The 22,794-nt window shown below is 34.1% G+C and overlaps 2 protein-coding genes across 2 annotated transcripts in view; one reads left to right on the forward strand and one right to left on the reverse strand.

Annotated features, from left to right (window-relative positions):
- LOC125061848 (multiple C2 and transmembrane domain-containing protein-like) overlaps positions 1–15,648 on the reverse strand; it is a 100,992-nt gene extending 85,344 nt beyond the window's left edge. Inside the window, exon 1 of the mRNA XM_047667479.1 lies at positions 15,629–15,648. Coding sequence (XP_047523435.1) covers positions 15,629–15,633 — 5 coding nt within the window. The 5' untranslated portion in view covers positions 15,634–15,648. The remainder of the gene's footprint in view (positions 1–15,628) is intronic.
- Positions 1,264–22,354, forward strand: LOC125061851 (probable Golgi SNAP receptor complex member 2). The gene is made up of 5 exons (XM_047667484.1): positions 1,264–1,380; positions 1,458–1,671; positions 1,898–2,003; positions 2,667–2,847; positions 21,710–22,354. The coding sequence occupies exons 2-5, from the start codon at positions 1,541–1,543 to the stop codon at positions 21,916–21,918; spliced, it is 627 nt and encodes a 208-aa protein (XP_047523440.1). The 5' UTR covers positions 1,264–1,380; positions 1,458–1,540; the 3' UTR covers positions 21,919–22,354.
- The last annotated feature ends 440 nt before the right edge of the window (positions 22,355–22,794 follow it).

Raw genomic sequence — 22,794 nt, forward strand, 5'->3', positions numbered from 1 at the left:
TAATTAAGATTTATAAAAAAAAGTTAATTATTATTAAATTACAGGATAATGAAAGCCGAACAGTTGTTTATTTTGAACGAACAGTTATTGAATAGTTCTAAACTATTAGAAGAAAAAAAATCAAAATATCTATAGTTCGTGCCAAATTAAGGGTAATTAAAAAAAAAAAAAAAAACTAACAAAAAATTTTTTTGATAGAACAATGAAGAACAGTTGATAGAGCCAAAAAAAAGTGCAAAAAATTAATTTCCCCCCGCCAACTTAAGGTTTCCGTCGCTGGTGTTGAAGTCATAACGTATAGTGCTTTTCATGAAAGAAGTCCCGCGGATATTTTTGGAACTAAATTTGACAGGTCGGCAATGTTGTCATTCGTCGATGTTATCAAGTTCGTTTGTTGTGGTAGATTTTTGTGAATTTTTAACTAGCTTAGTGCATTTTAAATATTGATTACAATGCCAAAAGTTGTAAAAAGTTCGGCTCGAGAAATGATATTAAAGGTGAAAGAGTTCTGTGAAGTGGAACATAAGAATCAAGGTGTTTTAATACAACTAAACAATGTTCGGAAGAGAATTGCCGCCATAACAGGTACTTTTTAGAGTTGCCATTTAATATTTTTTTGCTGTATTGATGGGACTTTTATGATATAAATTCGTTTTTGCGACAAAATTCAACAAATACATAACGTGATGAAACTAGGTAACTGAAATTAAAACATATATTACATAAGCATTATAAACTTAAAGTTAGTATTATTTTTAATTGTTCATAATTTAATTGCAGGTGTGTCAGAAATAACTGTAACAAGAATTACAAACGAAGGTATAACAGCGGTGTGTACTTCGAAAAAAATTGTAACCCAACAATTATGCAATAAAACTCTGAATAAAAAATTGTATTGCTTTTCTTTACCCTATTTTCTCAACTTTTCCCTGTAAGTAGGTAGAACACCGCTAATATAAGTAAATAAATATATACTTTTTACATAACACAAATATTGTTTCTTCGAAGTATGCAGAAAATAATATTACTTGATAAATTACATCTGCTAAATGTAAATAAAATAGGTAAATTTTTTACTCATAAATGGCAACATTACGTCATGCGATTGCAGCGCCGCGTCTGGGGGACTTCTTTCGTGAAAAGGACTATACCTATAGATATTTAATTTGTGCACAGAACAGTGATTTTACTGTTCGTTCGTATATTTATACGTCATAAGTCTTAACGTCAAATGTCAATTGCCACATTATTAATAAATATGTATTATGTGGCACTGAAAAGTGAAATGTATTGTCGGACACTGGACTTTAAATAATAAATAAAAACAAATATTAAATATTATAGTGGTGAAAATAGCGACAAATATTTTTATTAATTACGGTACTTCATTACACATACCACGATCAATCTTTTTTATGTTTTAGATTCTCAAATTTAATTGTAATTTGATTTTTCAGCTGGAGCAAAGTGGACACTTGTTTTAAACTTTTATTCGTAAGAGAAATAATAGAAAGATTGGAAACATTTTATTTGAAATGCCATGGATGTACTTTATCATCAAACCAGTCAATTAATACAGGAAGCATTCGATTTATTTCATAAACTTGATTCCATTCCAGACTCTGACAAAGTTGAAAATGATATACAATTTAAGATTAATGCTATTAATGGGTATGTTTTACTAATATTACAAATAACAATGACATCATTTCTATCTTACATTGGTATTTGGATAGCACACATTATCATAAAAAAATTAATAGGTAGATCAGGCCTTTGTTTTTAATGTCAAAACATATTGGTCTACTCAGTAAATAATCCCAAATCTACCTGTGCTAAAAGCAAGGCAATTAGCTTTAATAAAATGAAAGAATAATTTAAAATGTATTTATTACAGAAATTGTGAAAAGCTTGATATTTTGGTGTTTAAAACACCAATTAATCAGAGACCAATGGCTAAGATGAGAGTAGATCAGTTAAAATATGACAATAAACATTTACAGGTATTTTATTAATTCATTGTTTTTTTTTTTAAATTTAATCCTGTAAGATACTTGTTGCTTAACATATTGCGCTGATTATTATTTCTATTCTTAGGTTTTATATTGTGGTCTTTTTTCTAGGACACAATGTCTGTAACATTATAACACCTAGGTAATTTGTCGTTGACATTGTTTACATTGTAAGTAGCATGATCTCGAATTGTCTACTTTATATTATATTTAGCGAAGGATTATTTAGTGGTATTTATAATTTTATAGTGACATATATATATTATGTTAAATAGAACACACAGGAGCAGTAATGCTCTTAACATCAATATGCAATCAACATATTTCTGTGGTAATTTATAAAAGATTTTACTACCATGACTTTAACATCCTCTTGCTTCATCTATTTTTTGCTTTAATACTTATTTTGAAATTGTTAATACTGTGTTACACACATTTTTAAAATGATTTTATCCACTCTGCCCCTAGAACATACTGAGCTGCTGCTAAATGCTGAGAGTTGTTTTACAAAAATACTTGAAAAATTTATCATCCCTACAAAATACTTTTTGTTTATACATGTCAACATCACCTACCATATTATTTCCAGGGTTATTGACCAAGAATATTTAATTTCTTTAAAGCCTTTTATTTATAGAAATATTAATATTACAGGCCTCATTAATCAATGCACAGAATAAAAGGAGAAGGCGAGAACAAGAAAAGTCTGAAAGGGAACAATTGTTGAGTCGACGTTTTGGTAATGACCATATGGCAATAACAGTGGATTATATGGCTCAAGAAAATACCTCATTGCAGAATTCTCATAGGAATGTTGATGAAATGTTGCATACAGGTTTGTTTATGAATATACTATTAGAAAGCTATTTAGTAAGACGGCATGATCAATCACTTCAATATGTCAAAATCCGATACATTTTTGACATACGGAACTTACACTTAGAGCTAAGTGTCTTTTTGAATCATACGGTGAGATTTTTATTTTGTTAGTCACAATTGGGTTTGCTAAATTAATAGTGGCCTGCACCTTTGTACGGCTGGACACTTATTTTTTACATACTTGTGGAACCAGTTTTCGTATCTTTGAGATGAAACGACGTTCTCATGGTGAAAGAGTTTTTAAGTCAATTCCTTACAAATCTTTCCTCTTTATAATATCACCATATGTGGGCACTAAGAGAAACACAACCGTGTATATATTATTAGTGTATATATATATTTTAATATTATTCATTGAACATTACTTCAACAATATTTATTTCAATTTTACAATTACATATGTATTGTACCAACTTATTGCTGTTAAATGCATATATGTATTTTACATCAGCCATACTTATAACATTGTGCCAAAGTTTTGTTACCTAATAGTGAAAGATATTCTACTTATGAAAATATTTAAAGAAATACTACAAACGTTTGAGTGTTTTCAATAATTTATAATAGATGACGCTGATATGTATTGCTAATGCTGAGTATAGATGGCGCAATTTGCAAAACCATTTTTTTTTTTTTTTTGGAGTTTATGGCCTGGTATCTAGACCTTTAGGCCAAGTCTTGAGTATTTTTAACAAAACCAATTAATAGTCACAAAACAACAGATAAGCTTAACGAACCACAGGGTATGGGCACAAAAATTTCGAAGTTTTTTTTTATCTTACAACAATTTTGGTAGAATATTTAGTTTATATGTACATTGTTATTGGAAAACCAATGCCTACCTACCTAAATACAGATGGATCTTGCATTTGTTTCACACACACACACATATAATTTTTGTGTCTAAGATATGGCGCAACTTTTGACTCAGAGAAACTGAGGTGTTGGTATTATTATTAATATCAGGTGTTAGTATTAATTATCAACTGTTGTCAAAACCTATTATAAGCTGTGGCATAATAGGTTTTGACAACAGTGGTATTCACCCCATTTTTTTTAATATAATATAGTAGAAATGAAACATATCTCTTAGGGAGCGTTCAAGTATTACTTAACGAATTTGGGGGGGGGGGTTCATTTTGTAAAATGTTACGATCCGTACCGGGGATTGAATTACGCGTTATTGTTAATATAATTTTCGACTTTCCAGTACATTACATTATTGGTAATTTACACCACATAATGGTAACTTTTAGGTATAAAGAGTCACTTTGTTGGTCATGAAACGTTTTACTATTGGGTACAGAAAAATGTTACGGCGCTATACATGGGGAAGGGGGGGGGGGTTTAATAATCTCCAAAAATTGCGTGACGTAATACTTGAACGCTCCCTTATAGTCTAGTCAACAAGTTCAAAAAACGTGAAAAATAGAGATAAAGGTCCTAAAAATATGAGCGATGGCTCATTCGATTCAGAATCACCTCTAGAAAAATGTCCATTATTTAAACATTTTTTTCACTTACAATTAAGACAGTAGTTCGAGAAAATTTCGTTAGTTAACAATTGTTTAACTTGTTGAAAAATTAAATTTTAGTAAAATTTCCAACAGGAATAAATTAATTATAGTGTTCAGAATACACCATAATTTTTTCAAATTAAAAAAAAAATATTCAATACCTTACATAAATTAATTAATGTGCCGTACTCGCTTTTGACGCCACGCGAGCATCCTAAAAATGTCACGCGCAGACCTATTTTCAGCGTTAAATTAAAATTATAAATAATGCAGATAGAATCCCGGGAGTCTAGACTTTTTTATTGGAAATTTCCTCCTCTTTAACGAACTTTTTTCAAAATTGCTTTAATGTTAATATTTTTCGAGTTATTAACAAAAAACTAAAAATCTTTTTTTTTTTCATCTTATTTTGTTAATAACAATTGCAATTTTTAACCTGCACCAAAATCCTTCAAAAACATTTTTCTAGAGGTGATTCCGAATTGAATATTATTATATTGATTATTATATTATTATATTGAGCCATCGCTCATATTTTTAGGACCTTTATCTCTATTTTTCACGTTTTTGAACTTGTTGACTAGACTACATATTACATATGTTATTGTATATCCCTCTATCTTACTAACATACTACAAAGAGGTAAATTTGTTTGCAGAGTGTGAAACCACGTGTTTTATAACTAATGAATAATTTTATTTTTTGTTAAACATTGGGGAATGTGTTTTATCATATGCAAATGAAGTCAGGGTCGGGTATGTTTGAGAACTTGTCAAAAATTTAAATCATTTTTATAAAATAACTTCTATGTAGAATTCTACCTTTTAATCATATAAAACAAATTTGCACGCTATTATGTGTGGCAGAATATGCTAAGTTTAGATCATACCACCATATTATTTTTGTACCATTTCCTTGCAAATAAATTATTTAAGCTATACTTCTTTTGGCGCGTTAAGGCAAAATGATGAGAGTAAATTTAAATATTTAAATTTTATTAGTTAATTTACAGTTTCGTACAAACACGTTTTTTATTATAAATAATATAAGTCCCAGCCCTGGGTTCGCTCTTAAGTAAAGTTGACAGCAGCTATGTACTGTTTTTGAAACTACAAGAAAAATAATATGTATGAAAAGAATGAAACATTTTTTTTTTGCAGAGTTCAGAGAAAATAGATGCCTATCTTAGATAGATATCTATTTTTCCTTATTAAAAAAAGTGTTATTCAGAGTTATCTGTATAACAATTTTTACAGGAGTAAGTGGAAAAATAGGGGGCCTCATAGCCTAGCGGTCTTATTAAGTGGCAGCTAGGTGAGGGGTACCGGGTTCGATTCCCGGTTCGAGGGCAAGTTTTAATTTAATTTAAATTTGTTCTCGGCCTTTGGGAGGGTTGTGCGGTACCGGGCGAGTGCTTAAATCATACATGGAGGACACGGTCGAATTTCTAAAGACAAGCACGAATTATAAAAAAATCCTATACTTGACGCTGGCTAATGCACAAATCGCGCCAGAGCCATAAAAAAAGTGGAAAAATAACTTGTAAACAGTTTTTTATTTATGAAAATACTAGCTGACTCGGCAAACGTTGTTTTGCCATGAATATTATTTCTGGGAAACATTTTAATAGTTAATTAAAAATAACTATCTACTATAATAAAAAATAGGTGTTGATTGTGAGATGAAAATTATGGGTTGTATGTAAAAAAAAAATTTGGGGTAGACACCCCTTATCACTTAGGGGTTTGAAATATATATAGTAGCCGATTCTCAGACATACTGAATATGCATTAAAAAATTCATAAGAATCGGTCGAGCCGTTTCGGCGGTGTATGGGAACGAACGAACAAAGATTGTGACACGAGAATTTTATATATGTATATAGAAATTTAAAGATAGTTTTATTGTGTCGTGTGTACCTTTGGCGGGTTCTCGAAATTATTTATGATTAATTTGAATTTTTAAAGCAAAAACTTAACTGACTAAAGAAACAAATTGTAGAAGTTCTATATTATAATAAGAAGTCCTGTAATAAACACACAACATGACAACAATAGGTAATTGTAAATTCTGATTGTTTGGTAATTACAAATTATTTTTTAATTATACAACAATCATCATTAATTAAATAAAATATAACGTTTATTGCTTATATTAATAAATCTATTATAATTATGTATATGTAATTAACTAAATAGTGATATGTACATTAAAGTACGTAGTCACTGACAAAAATATCCAAGATTCGAACCCAGGACCTTTCGGTCGCTGAACGCATTTAATTCTAATCACACAAGAGTATAAACGTAAAATTCCATGTACAACGATACTGCGTTTTAGACTATGATTAGCGCCATCTAGTAATTCAAGGCAAAACTGTTTCAGAGAAACTGAACTGAAAAACAGCTTCAATTTAATTATAAATGTAGGTATATAAGTAAGGAAGATTTTAAATTAAATTTTTGTCAGAACACCCAATAAAGTGTAAAAGAGTTAAGAATATCATCTTTTTAACTTTAAAAACAAATAAAAATACTAAACAAAAAAAAATGTGTGCGTGTACTAGGTGTACACACGTAAGAAGTGAAACTTCTTTATGACCTTATTTTTCGAAAAATGATCTACTATATGCAACTTTACAGAAATTGGTTAAATAAAGTTAAATTAGATAAAGTTTAACAAAAGGCTTTTATTATCATGGACATGAATACAAATACAATTATTTCATTTTAACTTATTACTGTACTACTATGTAGTACTAAGATTATTACAGAATTTCATTAATTGTAATAGAATTATTAGTATTACTATCATTGTTATCGTTATTATATATTTTTGTTACTAATGGCTTCGAATCTCTTCGGATCAACCGTGGTAGGGACAAGAAAAAGATGGCGCGTAACCGAAAAATGTGACAAATGTGTGTAAATATTTTTCCAACGCCGATAAAGAAGTTTGACTTCAAAAAGCAACATGGCGCGTAACCTGCTACAAAATTTCTCCCATACGTCGATAAAGAAGTTTCACTTCAAAAGATGGCGCGTAACGGAAAAATGTGACGCGTAACGAAAAAATGTTACACTAATTTTTTTTCCAACCCCGATAAAGAAGATTCACTTCAAAAAAAATAATAAACAAATTTTATTATTGCAAAACGCTGGCGCGCATTGGACATTCCTGTATTGTGGGAATAATAAATAAATCAGTGGCGCTACAACTTCTTTAGTTCTTGGCCTCAGATTTCTGAATCTGTATCATGATCATTTTTAAATCTAATAGGCAAGTTGGTCAGCCTCCAGAGCCTGTCACACGCCGTCGACTTTTTTGGGTTTAAGACATGTCGGTTTCCTTCACCGTTCGAGCAAATGTTAAAATGCGCACATAGAAAGAAAGTCCATTGGTGCACAGCCGGGGATCGAACCTACGACCTCAGGTATGAGAGTCGCACGCTGAAGCCACTAGGCCAACACTGCTCTGTGGGAATAGTTACATCGAAATTAAATGAAAAAAAAGGGTAAAAAAATGTGTGACGCATGCGCATCTTTGTCACTGATATTATTTTTCATATACACGTAGGTGATTGCTTTGTGCCTTCGTAATTGCTGGTTCTAAAATATACCGGTTTCCTTACGATGTTTTTAAGGTCACAAAATACGTGTAAAAAACGTGATTTTTTACGTTTATAATGTACTTTTGTACGCTTATAATTACGCTTTTGGACGACTATTAAGAAACAAGCGTCTTAAGCGGCCGGTCATTGTTCACAAATAGTATAAAAATGTAAATGTTTAGCTTAAATTGATATTTATATAAAATTGCAACAATAAATAAACACAAGACAAATGAAAAATACGCGGGAATTCGATTTTTTTTTTTGTTTTTTTTTATATAACAGGGGGCAAAAAGGCACTTTACACATATTGCCAGAGGGATTTGTCGGCCTTTTAAAAATTGGTACGTGTAAAAGTGGGCAACTACAGTCAAAACCGTTTACGACGACATCGTTAAGAACAACGTACCGGTTATATTGACCAAAATCAACGGTCTCGGCTGAATTCTATTAGACCACCTTTGCGTGCGTACAAAGTACACATGTCAGAAGTGAAACTTCTTTGTATTAATTAATTAATTATTACTAAGGTAAAAGCTCTATTAGATGATCATGTACCAGTATATGATCACTCCATGCATTTGTATATCTATATTCACAAATAAAGAAAGTTAAAAGTTCTACTATGTAACTACCAAACGAATACATCAACCAATAGAGTGTTTTTTCTCGATCTCCCTTACTCTCTCAATCTTTCTCTATATAGCTCTCTCCCTTTTCTTCGACAAAATCGCTGCACATCTTCGTGACGCTAATATTATTTTGCGTTTAATCCGTAAAAGTTTTACCCTCATGAAGTTTCACTTCATTATTACTTTCATGTGAAATAAATAAAGTATAGTTTTATTTTATACATGAGTATATTAATCACACATTCAATAATAAGTATTAGGTACTTAATAACAACGTCATCGGCTGTTACGACTATCGGTTTTTACGACCAAATATGAGTAGACCCTTCGATGTCGTTATAATAGATTTTGATTGTAGTTTAAATAACGCTCAGCCTTGCGATTCTGTAACTCACTTTTCGAACTGCCCTGCGATTCTGTAACTCACTTTTCGAACTCACACAGCGATTTTCGCATCGGCGGTCGCTCTCAATCCAGTCGTGAAGCAGTCATTTTATGATTTGGCATTCTGAAACGGTGGGAGCTTGTAGTTTATTGTTTATCAAAATGCCAAATCATAAAATGACTGCTTCACGACTGATTTGAGAGCGACCGCCGATGCGAAAACCGCTGTGTGAGTTCGAAAAGTGAGTTGCAGAATCGCAGGGCTGTTTGGGCTCCGCATGAAACTTAATACTGTCTTATGTATAAACATACAGAATATGTTTACGTTGCACTAACAACGCCTCCCTTCATCACGTCATTTTTGGAATCTCATGGTATTCTGTTAAGCAATTTCACATTATGTCTTGACAAGCGGAGGGAGCTTGTAGTTTATTGTTTATCAGAATGCCAAATCATAAAATGACTGCTTCACGACTGATTTGAGAGCGACCGCCACTGCGAAAACCGCTGTGTGAGTTCGAAAAGTGAGTTACAGAATCGCAAGGCAGTTGTGGAACGTCGAGATGATACGGAATTTCGTATTCTGCCTCGACGTCCTACGATGAAACTTTTGTTCAAAATGAGCATTGCTTAATTTGTAAGTTATACTTTATGCCTGTTTTAGTATAGTAGTTTTATTCTAGGAGTACATTGTCTTCATTTAACTAATGAATACAAAATATTGTAACACCTATTTTAAAAGAGTAAGTGTAGAGTTTCTTGCCCATTCTTGACCACACGAAACTACCTATTGGAAGGGGCAACCAGAATCATCTTTATATTTTATTTGACGTACAAAAGTGGCATTTTAGGTGGTCTAATTGAAATAAATGATTTGACTTGACTTGAGTCGAAAATGAACCTGCAATCAAAATCAAACAATAGGGGCCTCATAGCCTAGCGGTCTTATTAAGTGGCAGCTAGGTGAGGAGTACCGGGTTCGATTCCCGGTTCGAGTGCAAGTTTTAATTTAATTTAAATATGTTCTCGGCCTTTGGGAGGGTTGTGCGGTACCGGGCGAGTGCCTAAACCGTACATGGAGGACATGGTCGAATTTCTAAGGCAAAATCACGAATTATAAAAATCTTATACTTGACGCTGGCTAATGCACAAACCGTGCCAGAGCCATAAAAAAAAGCCAACAATGACCTTGCATTTCTATATTTCCTTGTATCAAGTGATCCCACGCAATACACAATTATGTATCGTTAATTTTTTGTTTTCCATGACACGACCTTGAATTCATCTCTGTTTATCTATATACATATTACGTCAACATATAATTAGTATGTTTCTTAGCGTCGTGACGAATAAGTGTCTCATAGTACAAATATAATAAGAAATCGTTTATTTGCTAAGAAATTGGTACATTTAAATCGATTGATTATAAAAATCCGCACATGTCATATTAATTGACATAATGTCATATAATAAGAACATTAACATGATGTCATAATAATAAGTTGAATTATTTATAATTGTTGTCAAACTAGTCTGAATATTCGCTATAAAGGTACCGTGCCTTTTAAAATCATTTATATATTTATCCTAAATATTATATTAGTTAGCTTTAAAGTATATTAAATCATAAAATTAAAAAGGGCATATGTAGTCCATTGTAATGACACAGGCAATCCAGCCTTCCCGCTATTACCGCCAGCATGCTGTTACCCCTTGGCCACAGTCACCTGCGGCGCGGTTTGCGGCACGGTTTGCGGCGCGCAAAGCGGCGAGCGGCAAAAACAAATTGAGCAAATTGTATGAAGTATGCCACAGCTATCGGCGACGCGCATTGCGGTGCGACCTGCGGTGCGGTGGCTACCCGCGCGTCGGCGGCGGCGACGGTCTGCGCGGCGTGCGAATGAAACAAATGCACTCGGGAGTATCGAGGCGGCCACAGCTCAGAGCGGCGCGCGCAGCGGCAGAGGTGGACACATTTAGCATCGCGCGACCAAAACAAATAATTTTGTTTTTATCGCGCATTGAGCTCATATAAAATAATGGATACAGAACAATTTATTAGTGAAATACTGAGTAGACCAGCAATATGGATGTCAAAATATCCACATCATAAATATAGGCATGTTATAAAAAAATTGTGGGTCGAAATAAAAAAAAATACGTCCACCGCTGATGCCGCCGCGGTCGCAGCTGGTCGAGCTGTGGCATACCACCGCAAACCGCGCCTCTCGCAGACCCTCTCGCCGCGCCGCGCTCCACACCGCCAGAAACTGTGGCCAAGCTCTTAGAGCTCCCGCACGCGGACCCCCCCCCCATGTAACGCGCCGTAACGTTTTCTGTATCCAAGTATAGTAAAACGTTTCGTGACCACCTAGTGACTCTTTAAAAAGTTATCATTATGTGGTGTAAAGTACTGGAAAGTCGACAATAATATTAACAATAGCGCGTAATTCAATCCCCGTATCGTAACGAACGCTCCCTTACCAGAGATACAGCGCGCTTGCGCATTGTGGCGTAAAATCAACACATGGAAGATTTATGCTACACTATAGAGACTGTTCCCTAAAAGTAACAAAATAAAATAAAACTATTTTTTTTCTCTCTATAAAATCAGAGTTTGAGGAATAAAAACACTTGAACTGGTCCATTCGTCTTCGAGTTTGGCGCTTAGCATCATATTTTGCGATTTATATTTGTACCTAGTCCGGGCATAAATTCTGTTACTAATGAAATTGTATTAATTTATTTACACTTTGTTACCTTATACAAAACATACATATAAAAGGTTACATAAGTTATTAGGCAACGGGTGGCCTTATCGCTAACAAGCGATTTCTTCCAGGCAACCCTAATATGGAACAATAGAAAAAGAAACACCTACAGCGGGTAAAGTTAAGTGCATAATTAATTAACAACAAAAAAACTCAAAAAACATGTAACTATAACTAAAATTAGATAAAGCAGAATCTAAAGAAAAAATATAAATAATATGTATAAACAAAAATGTAAAAGCTAATCCAAACAATGAAGTAATGTAATATTATTAAAACGTATACCTACATATTTATTAAAGTCTCAGCAAAAAATAAAAATATTCTCGAAATGGCCACCTTTGGCTTTTATACATAGTCCAGTCAAATTATGGCTAAAAACGGGTTAAATAAACATGAGCGAACACAGTTTGGGGATTTTGAGGATCGATAGGGGGCTGTATTCTGAGCATAAATTCCAATTTGAGGGGTTGTACTGAGGTCAGCTCAAGGTCATTTCGATGGAAACGCGTTTAATTCGATATCTCGAGAATGGTTAGTGTTAGGCGAAAAATTGTAGAGACCTTTTCTTTTCTAAACAAAATTTACTAACTTTTTTATCTGAAACTTTTTTTTATAACATTAATATTTTTCAAGTTATTACTCCCGCAAGGCAACAATTTTACTTTTTTTTCTATTTTTCGTCGTTTTCTCCCCAACCATTCAATTTTATTAAATTTTACCGATCATCGAAGTGTAGATCTTTTAATTATGAACAATTTTGTTCTCAAACTTTTTTCTGTAATGCCAATACCTTCGTAGTTATATATTACTTTACCGAGCGAAATCGGCGCCATTGTCGCAACGTGTATCCACAGACACACTGTTGCGTGTATTAGTGCGAGTAAGGAACATCTAGAAGTTTTTAGGCAACGAGAGCAATAAGACCAGATTCATCTCGCTACTGAAAACGGTTCTCATCAAATCAGACATAGAGGTGGAGCAAGCCGTAGAGGATGCGGATGGTCTAATTATCAGTACGGCTAAGAGAATTTCGCAGGAGTATAGTGATGTGGTTGTTATTGGTGAGGATGTGGATTTGCTGGTTTTGCTGACTGCAACAGCCGGCGCGTGCAACAACATTTACTTGAGAAAACCTGGCCGAGGCAAATCGACGGACGCTACACATCATATAGCCCATACTGCCTCAAACCGATATATGGGCTGAATGCAAAAACCTTTTATTTTTGCACGCGATTAGTGGTTGCGACACAACGTCGGCACCATTCAACCTAGACAAGATGAAAACAATGACCGCATTGAAAAAATCTCCGGATTTGCTTTTGTTAAATGAAGTTTTTCTGCAAGACAAAGCAGATAAAACAACTATCGCTTCATACGGCGAACAATTCATTTTCAATTTGTATCGCAAGGCAGATGACACGAATTGTACCAATCTCAACGAGCTCCGATATAAGGGATATAAAAAATGGCAGGCAGTGGGAGGGTTAAATTAGAATCCCTTCCTCCTACCTCTGATGCGGCATTTTTCCACTCGTTGAAGTGTTTCTACCAAGTTCAATACTGGCTGGAAAATTATCTGAAACCCGAGGAATGGGGCTGGCGTCGCACGCCTCGTTGATTGTAGCAGATAGCGATGTCATTGAAACCAGCTCCGGATAATTTACTGAGATAGATTGCGTGCAAATGCAAAACCAAATGCGGCAAAGCGTGCGGATGCAGAAAGGCCGGCCTCTTTTGGCACAATGTGTGAAACAGTTTTAATTGTTAATTTACTTCTTACCCAAATTAACCCAAATTAAATACCTAATTTTAAATAGTTTAATCGATTGACCTTTTTATATTGCGACAGTGGCGCGGATTTCGCTCGGTTAAGTAATCTATAACTCCGAAGGTATTGGCATTACGGAAAAAAGATCACGAACAAAATTGTTCATAATTAAAAGTTCTACACTTCGATGATCGGTAAAATTTAATAAAATTGAATGGTTGGGGAGAAAACGACGAAAAATGGAAAAAAAAGTAAAATTTTTGCCTTGTGGGAGTAATAACTTGAAAAATATTAATGTTATAAAAAAAAGTTTCAGATAAAAAAGTTAGTAAATTTTGTTTGGAAAAGAAAAGGTCTCTACAATTTTTCGCCTAACACTAACCATTCTCGAGATATCGAATTAAACGCGTTTCCATCGAAATGACCTTGAGCTGACCTCAGTACAACCCCTCAAATTGGAATTTATGCTCAGAATATACCCCCCTATCGATCCTCAAAATCACCAAACTGTGTTCGCTCATGTTTATTTATTTCGTAATTTGACTGGAGTAACAGGACTTTAATCTGTTGGGTTACGATACGATTTGCGCACTGTTTCCAAGGAAATGGCGACACTGCTTGCTCCAAAGATTTTTTAAGAGTAATGTTGAGTAATTTGATAATGAAGTATGAACCCGAAAAAATATGTAAAATGGCGCAAAATCGAAAGAAGATTTTAAAATATACGTGTTCCAAATTCAAAATAATTAAAAAGTTGAAAAATAAGAAAAGTTTTTATGTAACAGTATTTATGGCCAGACTAGTTATAGAATCTCGTGAGACAAAAATATGTAACAACATTCTGTCATTTTCTTAAACATTTCTGAATAATATACTTTGTCTCAACTCAATTCGTTTAGGAGCTATGATGCTATAAACAGACAGACGAGGTAGAATACGAAAGCGTTTTTAAGGCAGATTTTACCCCGCACCACCACTATGTGGAACCAGCTGCCCACTGAAGTATTTCCGAAACAATTCCACTTAGGGTCCTTCAAGAAAAGATTGTACCAATTCTTAAAAGGCCGGCAACGCACCCGCGAGTCCATGGCATTGAGTGTCCATGGGCGGCCGTATCACTAAACTGCCTGTTTGCCCCCTGTTCTATTAAAAAAAAGACGTCAAGCTTTCTTCGTTACGTATTTAGAAAAAGTCCTACATTGTTTTATTACTCCACATGATGATTTTCGTACATTTTATTTATATCATCACGTCTTTATCCCGAATGAGTAGGCCACTGATCTCCACTTGCTACGGTACCTATCGCTTCATCCACCCTCATGACATTCACCATGCATGCTTATCGGTTATGCGTACTTTTCACTTGTTCCTTCTCTAGTACGTCCTGTACTTCACCATCCACGGTTATATCCTACTTGTTACCCGCTTCTCATTCGTCCGTTCTACATGGCCACCACCACTACTACCTCCTAAGCATTCCCTGTCATTTCCTTTTCTTCTCCTCTTTCAACCCACACTGCTCACGTATCACTCTACTTTCCCTATCACGCAATGTTTTGTTTTATCTGTGTATATCATATTTTGCTATTCGTTAATGCATCCAATACTAGTTAATCATTGTCAATGTCAAATAGACTGACAGCTCTTTAAATTATAATACATTGTCAAACATGTTGGCGAAACAAACAGTGTGTCAGATGTTTATTAATCTGTTTTCCCTAACAAAACATTCTAAATATAAACATTGCGTAATACTTAATAATTGAGTATCACGTATTCTTAATTCTAGTCTATGGTGAATACAGCAATTTAGTCATTAATATGTTAATTTATTGCTCTTTGAACTGTCTACACAACATCGAACCAATTCCACAGACAAAGACAAACAACACTGTTTTTGTTATAAAATCTTAATTCTATTCTGTGGTTAAGACTTTCTCTATTAAATTTAATTCTTAAATTTATTACTCTGTGAACCGTATAGCGCAAACAATTTGACAGAGACAAGCACTTTTGTTTTACGGTGAACATTCTATAATCTATTGTACTTACCACATTTTGATTCGATTTCTTGTATACAAACAAAAAACGTACGTTTCACTTCACTTTCAATTGTTTCAATTTCACTCACACATTTTTGATTACATATTTGATATCACGACACAAGAAACGCGTTAGCTTGTTAACACTGTATAAGTTTAATTGTTAAAGATAGAATTTTATAGCAAGTTCTTTAATCTCTGCCTTGACCGTCAGGCTTAGACAACCAGTTATGTAAATAATTGACCGTGATTATCAATACGAAAATGGATCCATCTATGAGTGTAATAGATTTAATTTCATATACGGTTATATCTAAAGATTGAGTGCAACGGCCTTCGTTTATAAGCGATGTTTTCCAGGTAAGAGACGTATTTCTAAACATGAAGAACATAATTTACTTATGTTTAGTCCTGGAAGGTCGTAATTTTTTGTTAAAAAAAAATAAAACCAATTTTCGTAAGGTCCACAATTTTTTTAAATTCTTTAACTTTTTCTTACTTTGGTGGCACTATGTACCGATTATTATTTTATTTTTTGGGGTTGGTGAAGTGATCGCTAATCGCTTTTTAATTGTATGTCCAACAATGTGTTTATAAAGATTATATCCTACATATTCCTGGCCCTGCGTTCTACAACACAGCGCTTTTTATTTTTTTATGTAATAAGAGGCAAACGGGCAGGAGGTTCACCTGATGGTAAGTGATACCGCCGAACACGGACACTTACATTGCCAGAAGGCAAGTGCGTTGCCGGCCTTTTAAGAATTGATATGATATTTCAGTCGCGCACCACTCTTTGTGGAGTTCCAGTTGGCAGTTGCCAGTATAGGTATTTCCAAAACGATACGACTTCAACAAGCGTACCATTCCCTGAACTTCGGCAACCGCTAGCTCACAGAGTAGCTGGTGGGCGGCGGTTATCATATTATTCAAAGTCACCCGCCTGCTGGTATTAATTGAACTTGAAACATGTTTCCGTGTTTTTCCCGCAGTAAGTGAACCTATTCCACGCCTAGCTGAAGTTAGGTCTTCTTTTTTATTCATCCATTATTTTCAATTTGTAGCCATTTCACTAGGCCACGTCTTTGTTCCTTTTCTGATATCTGCCCTGCGATTCTGTAACTCACTTTTCGAACTCACACAGCGGTTTTCGCATCGGCGGTCGCTCTCAAATCAGTCGTGAAGCAGTCATTTTATGATTTGGCATGCTGAAAAGGTGGGAGCTTGTAATTTATTGTTTATCAGAATGCCAAATCATAAAATGACTGCTTCACGACTGATTTGAGAGCGACCGCCGATGCGAAAACCGCTGTGTGAGTTCGAAAAGTGAGTTACAGAATCGCAGGGCAGTATTTATTTTGTGCTATTGTGAGTGACTTTTCTCAATTTTTCTTTGTGTCCAAAAAATATAGGATAATTTCAGCATCCACAACAAGTTCCTTGTGTCCACAATCTTTTTTCCAGCTCATTCGCTATTCTTCTATTTCTTTACTTTTTCTTTCTTTTCTTAAGAAGTTTGTTTTCCTAACGTATTATTGCTTTTTGTCTGGTTAGTCGTAGAAGAGACAAGATTCATTTTTAGTCCGACTCTCTAAATATTATTGATATATTCATATGGACCCTAACCTCACCTAACGTAATGAACAAATTAATGCAAAAAATCAATTTTAAATTATCTTGAAGTTTTTGTTATCGCAGACGAAGTTAATTGTATGAAATGTTTATTATTATTTTGACGTGATAACGTCTTTAAAATCGTTTTAGTCGGGTGACATGTTCAGAAACTTGTGTCACACCAAAACCTCACGAGCGCGATCGCAGGTATAACGAGAGAGAGACGGACCGATCTCCCGTCTCATCTCGAGCGCTGCCAGTCATTCCGTGAATGTATGAAGAAAAATGTATATCATAGTCGAATAAGTAAACTTGTCATTTTACACCCGAAATTTATCATCAAAAGTGTGAATAAAACGATAGATGTAATTTAAAATTTGAAAAAATTGTTATCTTCATTAATTCCTTACTTCCCAAAAACTTATATCACCAATAAGACGTTATCACGTAAACATCTCGATCGTAAACCTACTTTACAAACAACCAATATTTTTTACAGAATTAATTAATTTTTTACGTTTTCGTTGGTCATTAAACCTTTCTAGTAGATAATCAAGTAAGGTTCAGAGTCGCGACTTAACTATCACTCCTGTTTGTACCTACTAAATGGACTCAAAATTGTTAGGCTAACAGAAAAAATCTTCTTTGAAGTGGAACTTCTTTAGGCGCATGAAGGTAAACGTCACGAAGATGTGTAGCGTTTTTGTCGAAGAAATGGGAGAGAGTGATTGAGACCGATTGAGAGAGAGTGAGATGGGTGAATTACCTTATAGAAATATTATTTTTAAAATTAAAATTTCGTAAAGAGAATTTAGTTAATATTCCATATATTAGTATTTTATATTTTATGCAAAATAATTCATTGAAATCTCATTGAATTGTAAAATAAAAAAAAATAAGTTTTTAATTTGTATTAATTATCGACACTTTAAATATGTTAATGATAATTAAATTCATTAAATTCCTTACATAATCTTCCCTTTTCCCTCCCTCTAAGTCTCGGAAATCTAAAGTTTTAGATTTGTATAAATATGGAGACTTAAAAACAGGGCCTGATTAACCCTTAGGCTAATTAGGCTGAAGCCTAGGGCGCGACGATCTAGGGGGGCGCAGGTGCGCTGAAATCGTGTCTTTGCTAGCATCATCCCCTGCATAATTCAACTACACCGAGACAAAACACTAAATGAACTGTGAACTGAAAAAGCTTGGGAGTCCCTGATTTTAACAAAAGATGTTGAAATTTAAAAAAGCGCGCGTAAAACAAACACTGATATTTTGTCATTCAAATCGATTGGTGGTAGAGCGAGTGAGATGGCAATAGCACAGCTCGCTGCGCCCGGTGAAACGCATCAACGACGCACGGGGACTCCCCGGTGGTTAACATATTTTGTAGTTTATTTATACTTTTCTGCGTTATATTTGTCTAATAGTTCGTTCGTCATAACATAGCTCGCGTATATTCGTTTTTGGTGTTATTTATTGTCCTTTCCTAAGTGTTATTGTATTTTTTAAGACGTTTTATGAGTGGTAATGAGAATAGTTTTATAGTAAAAAAGCCAAGTGGAGCAGAATACAGAAAAAAGCAAAAGAAAAAGAAAAGAAGCTAGAAAACATTAAAAAAAATACTCGTAAAATCGAAACATTTTTTACGAGCTCTGCAGAAAGGAACGAAACGGTGACGAATAGTGCAGTATCTTCAGCGATTTCTTGCCCTGGTCCCTCCACCGCGGACTGTAATGTATACGTTTCTCCGTCCAACACTAGCCCTACAGTAGCAATAAGGCCGATGATCTACTATGAAAACGAAATTATAACAGAAGAAAAGCCCCCGTCAAGCATTCCGTCAAGTGACCCTGCACTATGGCAAGTAAAAAATGAATTTCGAGATTATATTGCTAAAAAAGGACTGCAACAAAACGAAGAAATAGATTTTTCCAGATCAGAAAGGCAGTATAAAAATCAAAAAAGATTTCTATCTAAAAACATGTTCGAAATGAAGCTCGTTAATGGCAAAATTGTGAAGAGAAGCTGGTTAGTGTATTCAGAATCCACAGGTCACGTGTTTTGTGGTCCTTGCAAGTTATATGGAGGAACATCCGTATTTGCCAAAAGTGGATTTAATGACTGGAAAAATGCTAACCTAATAACTGATCATGACAATTCTCCGGATCATCGTAAATGTTTGGGACAATATGTATCAAGAGGAATTTTTTTACAAAGAAGGTATCCATTCTTCAAATAGTCAAACAATATAATGAAGAAATGACTTATTGGCGAAATGTATTACTACGTGTAATAGAAACAATAAAGTTTTTAGCTTCTCGTGGGCTTCCATTTCACGGTCAAAATGAAGTTATTGGATCTGCATTAAACGGAAATTTTCTTGGCTGTATTAAGCTTATATCTAAATTTGATCCTTTCATGGCTGAACATTTGGTAAGATTTGGGCAAAAAGGTAGAGGTTCTTCATCCTACTTGTGTCTTGTCATCGTCTATAATCAATGAATTTATTTTACTGCTGGCTGACGAAGTTCGACTTTAGATTGTAGGAGAAATAAAAAAAGCAAAATATTTTTCGATAAGCATTGATTCTACTCCAGATATTTCACACACCGATCAGTTAACATTTATTATTCGTTATATTTTGCCTGACGGAGAACCTGTCGAACGCTTTGTTAAATTTTTACCCAATTGCGGTCACAAAGGTGAAGACATGGAGGAGGCTGTTCTTACGACCATTAATAAAACTTTGGAACTTGATATTAAAGACTGTCGTGGCCAAAGTTATGATAATGCTAGCAACATGTCTGGTCAATACAAAGGTCTTCAGTCAAGAATTAAAGCTGTAAATCCTCTGGCTACTTTTGTTCCTTGTGCAGCGCATTCTCTCCAACTCGTGGGATCAGCTGCCGCGGAAAGTAGTGACGAGTCAGCTGCTTTTTTTACACTGGAACAACAACTTTACAATTTTTTTTCTGGATCTACAAGCAGATGGCAACTTTTAGTATCCAAATTAGATGAAGAATCGACGGTATTAAAAAATCTGTCAAAAACTCGATGGAGTGCGCGAGCAGATGCAAGCAAAGCCTTATACAGTTCATACAAACAGGTTCTGGAAGTATTAAACTCTATTTGCGAAGACAAAAATCAAAGTAAAGAGACCAAAATAGAAGCAAAAGCAATTTTAGAAAAAATGAAAGAATCGGCGAAAGATCTTTTTCAGCTCTTAAAAGAGTAAAAAAATACTTGCGCTCCACACTCCGCCAGCAAAAACTTGCAGCGCTCTCGCTAATGTACATAGAAAGTGACTTTTTACAAACTATTAAATTTGAAAAAAATGTAGAAAAATTTGCAAACTCTAAAGCAAGAAAAAGGCCTTTTGTATGAGCTTATAATAATTAGGTACTTAATTACTGTAATTTTCAAATAAATCATTAATCATTAGAAAAAATGTTTCACTTGTATGATTCCTCTCGTCTTTTTTAAAGATAGCAACAGAAGTATAAATATTTTAAAAATAACTTAAGTCGAAGCAACAACACATACTAGATGACCACGTCCATGGTTGGTTTAGACCGACCGTAATACACCTGTCACCTGGCGGGGGCGCATCCTGGTAAATAGCCTAGAGCGGTCAGAACTCTTGATCAGGCCCTGCTTAAAAATTAGTTTGCCAAAGAAGTTTCACTTCTGACATGTGTACTTTGTATGCACGCACTTTTTTTTATACTACTTCGAAATAGGCTTCACTTTCGCTGATTACCTCTTCATCAGCGCAAAATTTCTGTCCAGCGAGCATTTTGAGGTCTGTGAACAGGAAAACATCGCTAGGGGTCAAACAGTCGAATTTCTCTAACCGTGACTGTAGATCATAAGATCACCGCTTGTACCAGAAATCGAACCCAAACAAGCGTACCTCTTAGCAAAAAATGAAACAGGTTTATTTATTTTTTTATTCTTGCAAACAATGCATTATTAATAATTAATGATTGCAATGATACTTGCATAACTCCAGTCATGAAGGACATGATTGTGCGCAGATATGTCGAACAAAGGGTCTACCACGCAACTTTGTGTTTTCGTATGTAATAAAAATAATTTAATAATAAAAGCCCGTTTAGTTACCTATCATTAGACGGCTTAGATTTGTTATAAATCTAATATATAAAATTCTCTTGTCACAAATGTTCGTTCCCATACTCCTCCGAATCGGCTCGACCGATTCTACTGAATTTTTTATGCATATTCAGTAAGTCTGACAATCGGCTACTATCTTTCAAACCCCTAAGTGATAAGGGTTGTCCACCCCATTTTTTAAAAATAAAATTAATGAATAATTTAATAATTAATATCAATCGAGGTCATATTATTTAACGTGGCCAAATTTGTTTAAATAAAATTAATGAATAATTTAATGATGAATATCAATCGTGGTTATATTATTATATAGTATTATAAATATAAAACCTCTTTTCAGGCTCAAATATTTTGGAGACACTGCGATACAACCGAGACACACTCAAAGGTGCTCATAGAAGACTTATTGACTTGGCGAATACCCTTGGCCTGTCCAACGCAACGATTTCTCTAATAGAAAAAAGGGTGTCGCAAGACAAATACGTCCTCTTTGGTGGAATGTTTGTGACATTGTCTGTGATCGCTCTTGTTATTATCTATTTTATATAATCTATACGATTGTCATTGTTGATGTCAAAATTAAATTATTCAAATTTTTTTGTTATCTTTTAACTTAAACTTTAATGTGGTTTTGACTTTATTTAAAAAAAAAACAGCAGCCTTACAATCTTTTTTTAAGTCTGGCCTCAGATTTCTGTGTCTGTTTCATGATTTGTCAATCTAATAGGCAAGTAGGTGATCAGCCTCCTGTGCCTGGAATTAGTTTTTTTTTTAATTCACGTATACTAAGTTTCATAAGTGTCTGACATTATTTATTTATTTACACTTCGTTAAATTTATAGAAAAACATATAATAATACATAAAAATTACAAGGGAAGCAACGGGCGGCCTTATCGCTTCTATACATTTATAAACTGTATTTAAATGTCAAACACATGACAATTGCATTAAGATTGTTGCTTGGAATTATATATTTTCATGATTTACTTGTTTTATTTATGTTTTACCTTAAATTATATTTGAAATTCGTTACTTTAATTTATTTTATTCTAATATGAAGATAGGTTGGTCACCTATGAGGCGGACAGATCCATAAATGCACAAGAAACGGCAGTCCGTCAGTCACTTGTAAAAAAAACCTACAAATTGTCAACTACGATAGTAGCATAGTCTGTGTATCGAGGTAGGTATATACCTACCTAGGACAAGGTTAAAAAACGGATTTTATGTTTCATTCGTGTCTTTAAAGCCAATACTTAACAGAATTACAAATGACAATTTGTATAGGTTCAATAGTAACTAATAAATATTCTGAATAGCCCCGGGGGCTTAGTCAAGATGCCTTAACCGAAAGTCGAAAAAAAATTTGTATGAAAATGACAGTTCGTGTCGACAAATTTAAATTTGAAACCGCCAAAACGCTT

The sequence above is a fragment of the Pieris napi genome, chromosome 24 (assembly GCF_905475465.1).
Source record: "Pieris napi chromosome 24, ilPieNapi1.2, whole genome shotgun sequence".
NCBI classification, from domain to species: domain Eukaryota; kingdom Metazoa; phylum Arthropoda; class Insecta; order Lepidoptera; family Pieridae; genus Pieris; species Pieris napi.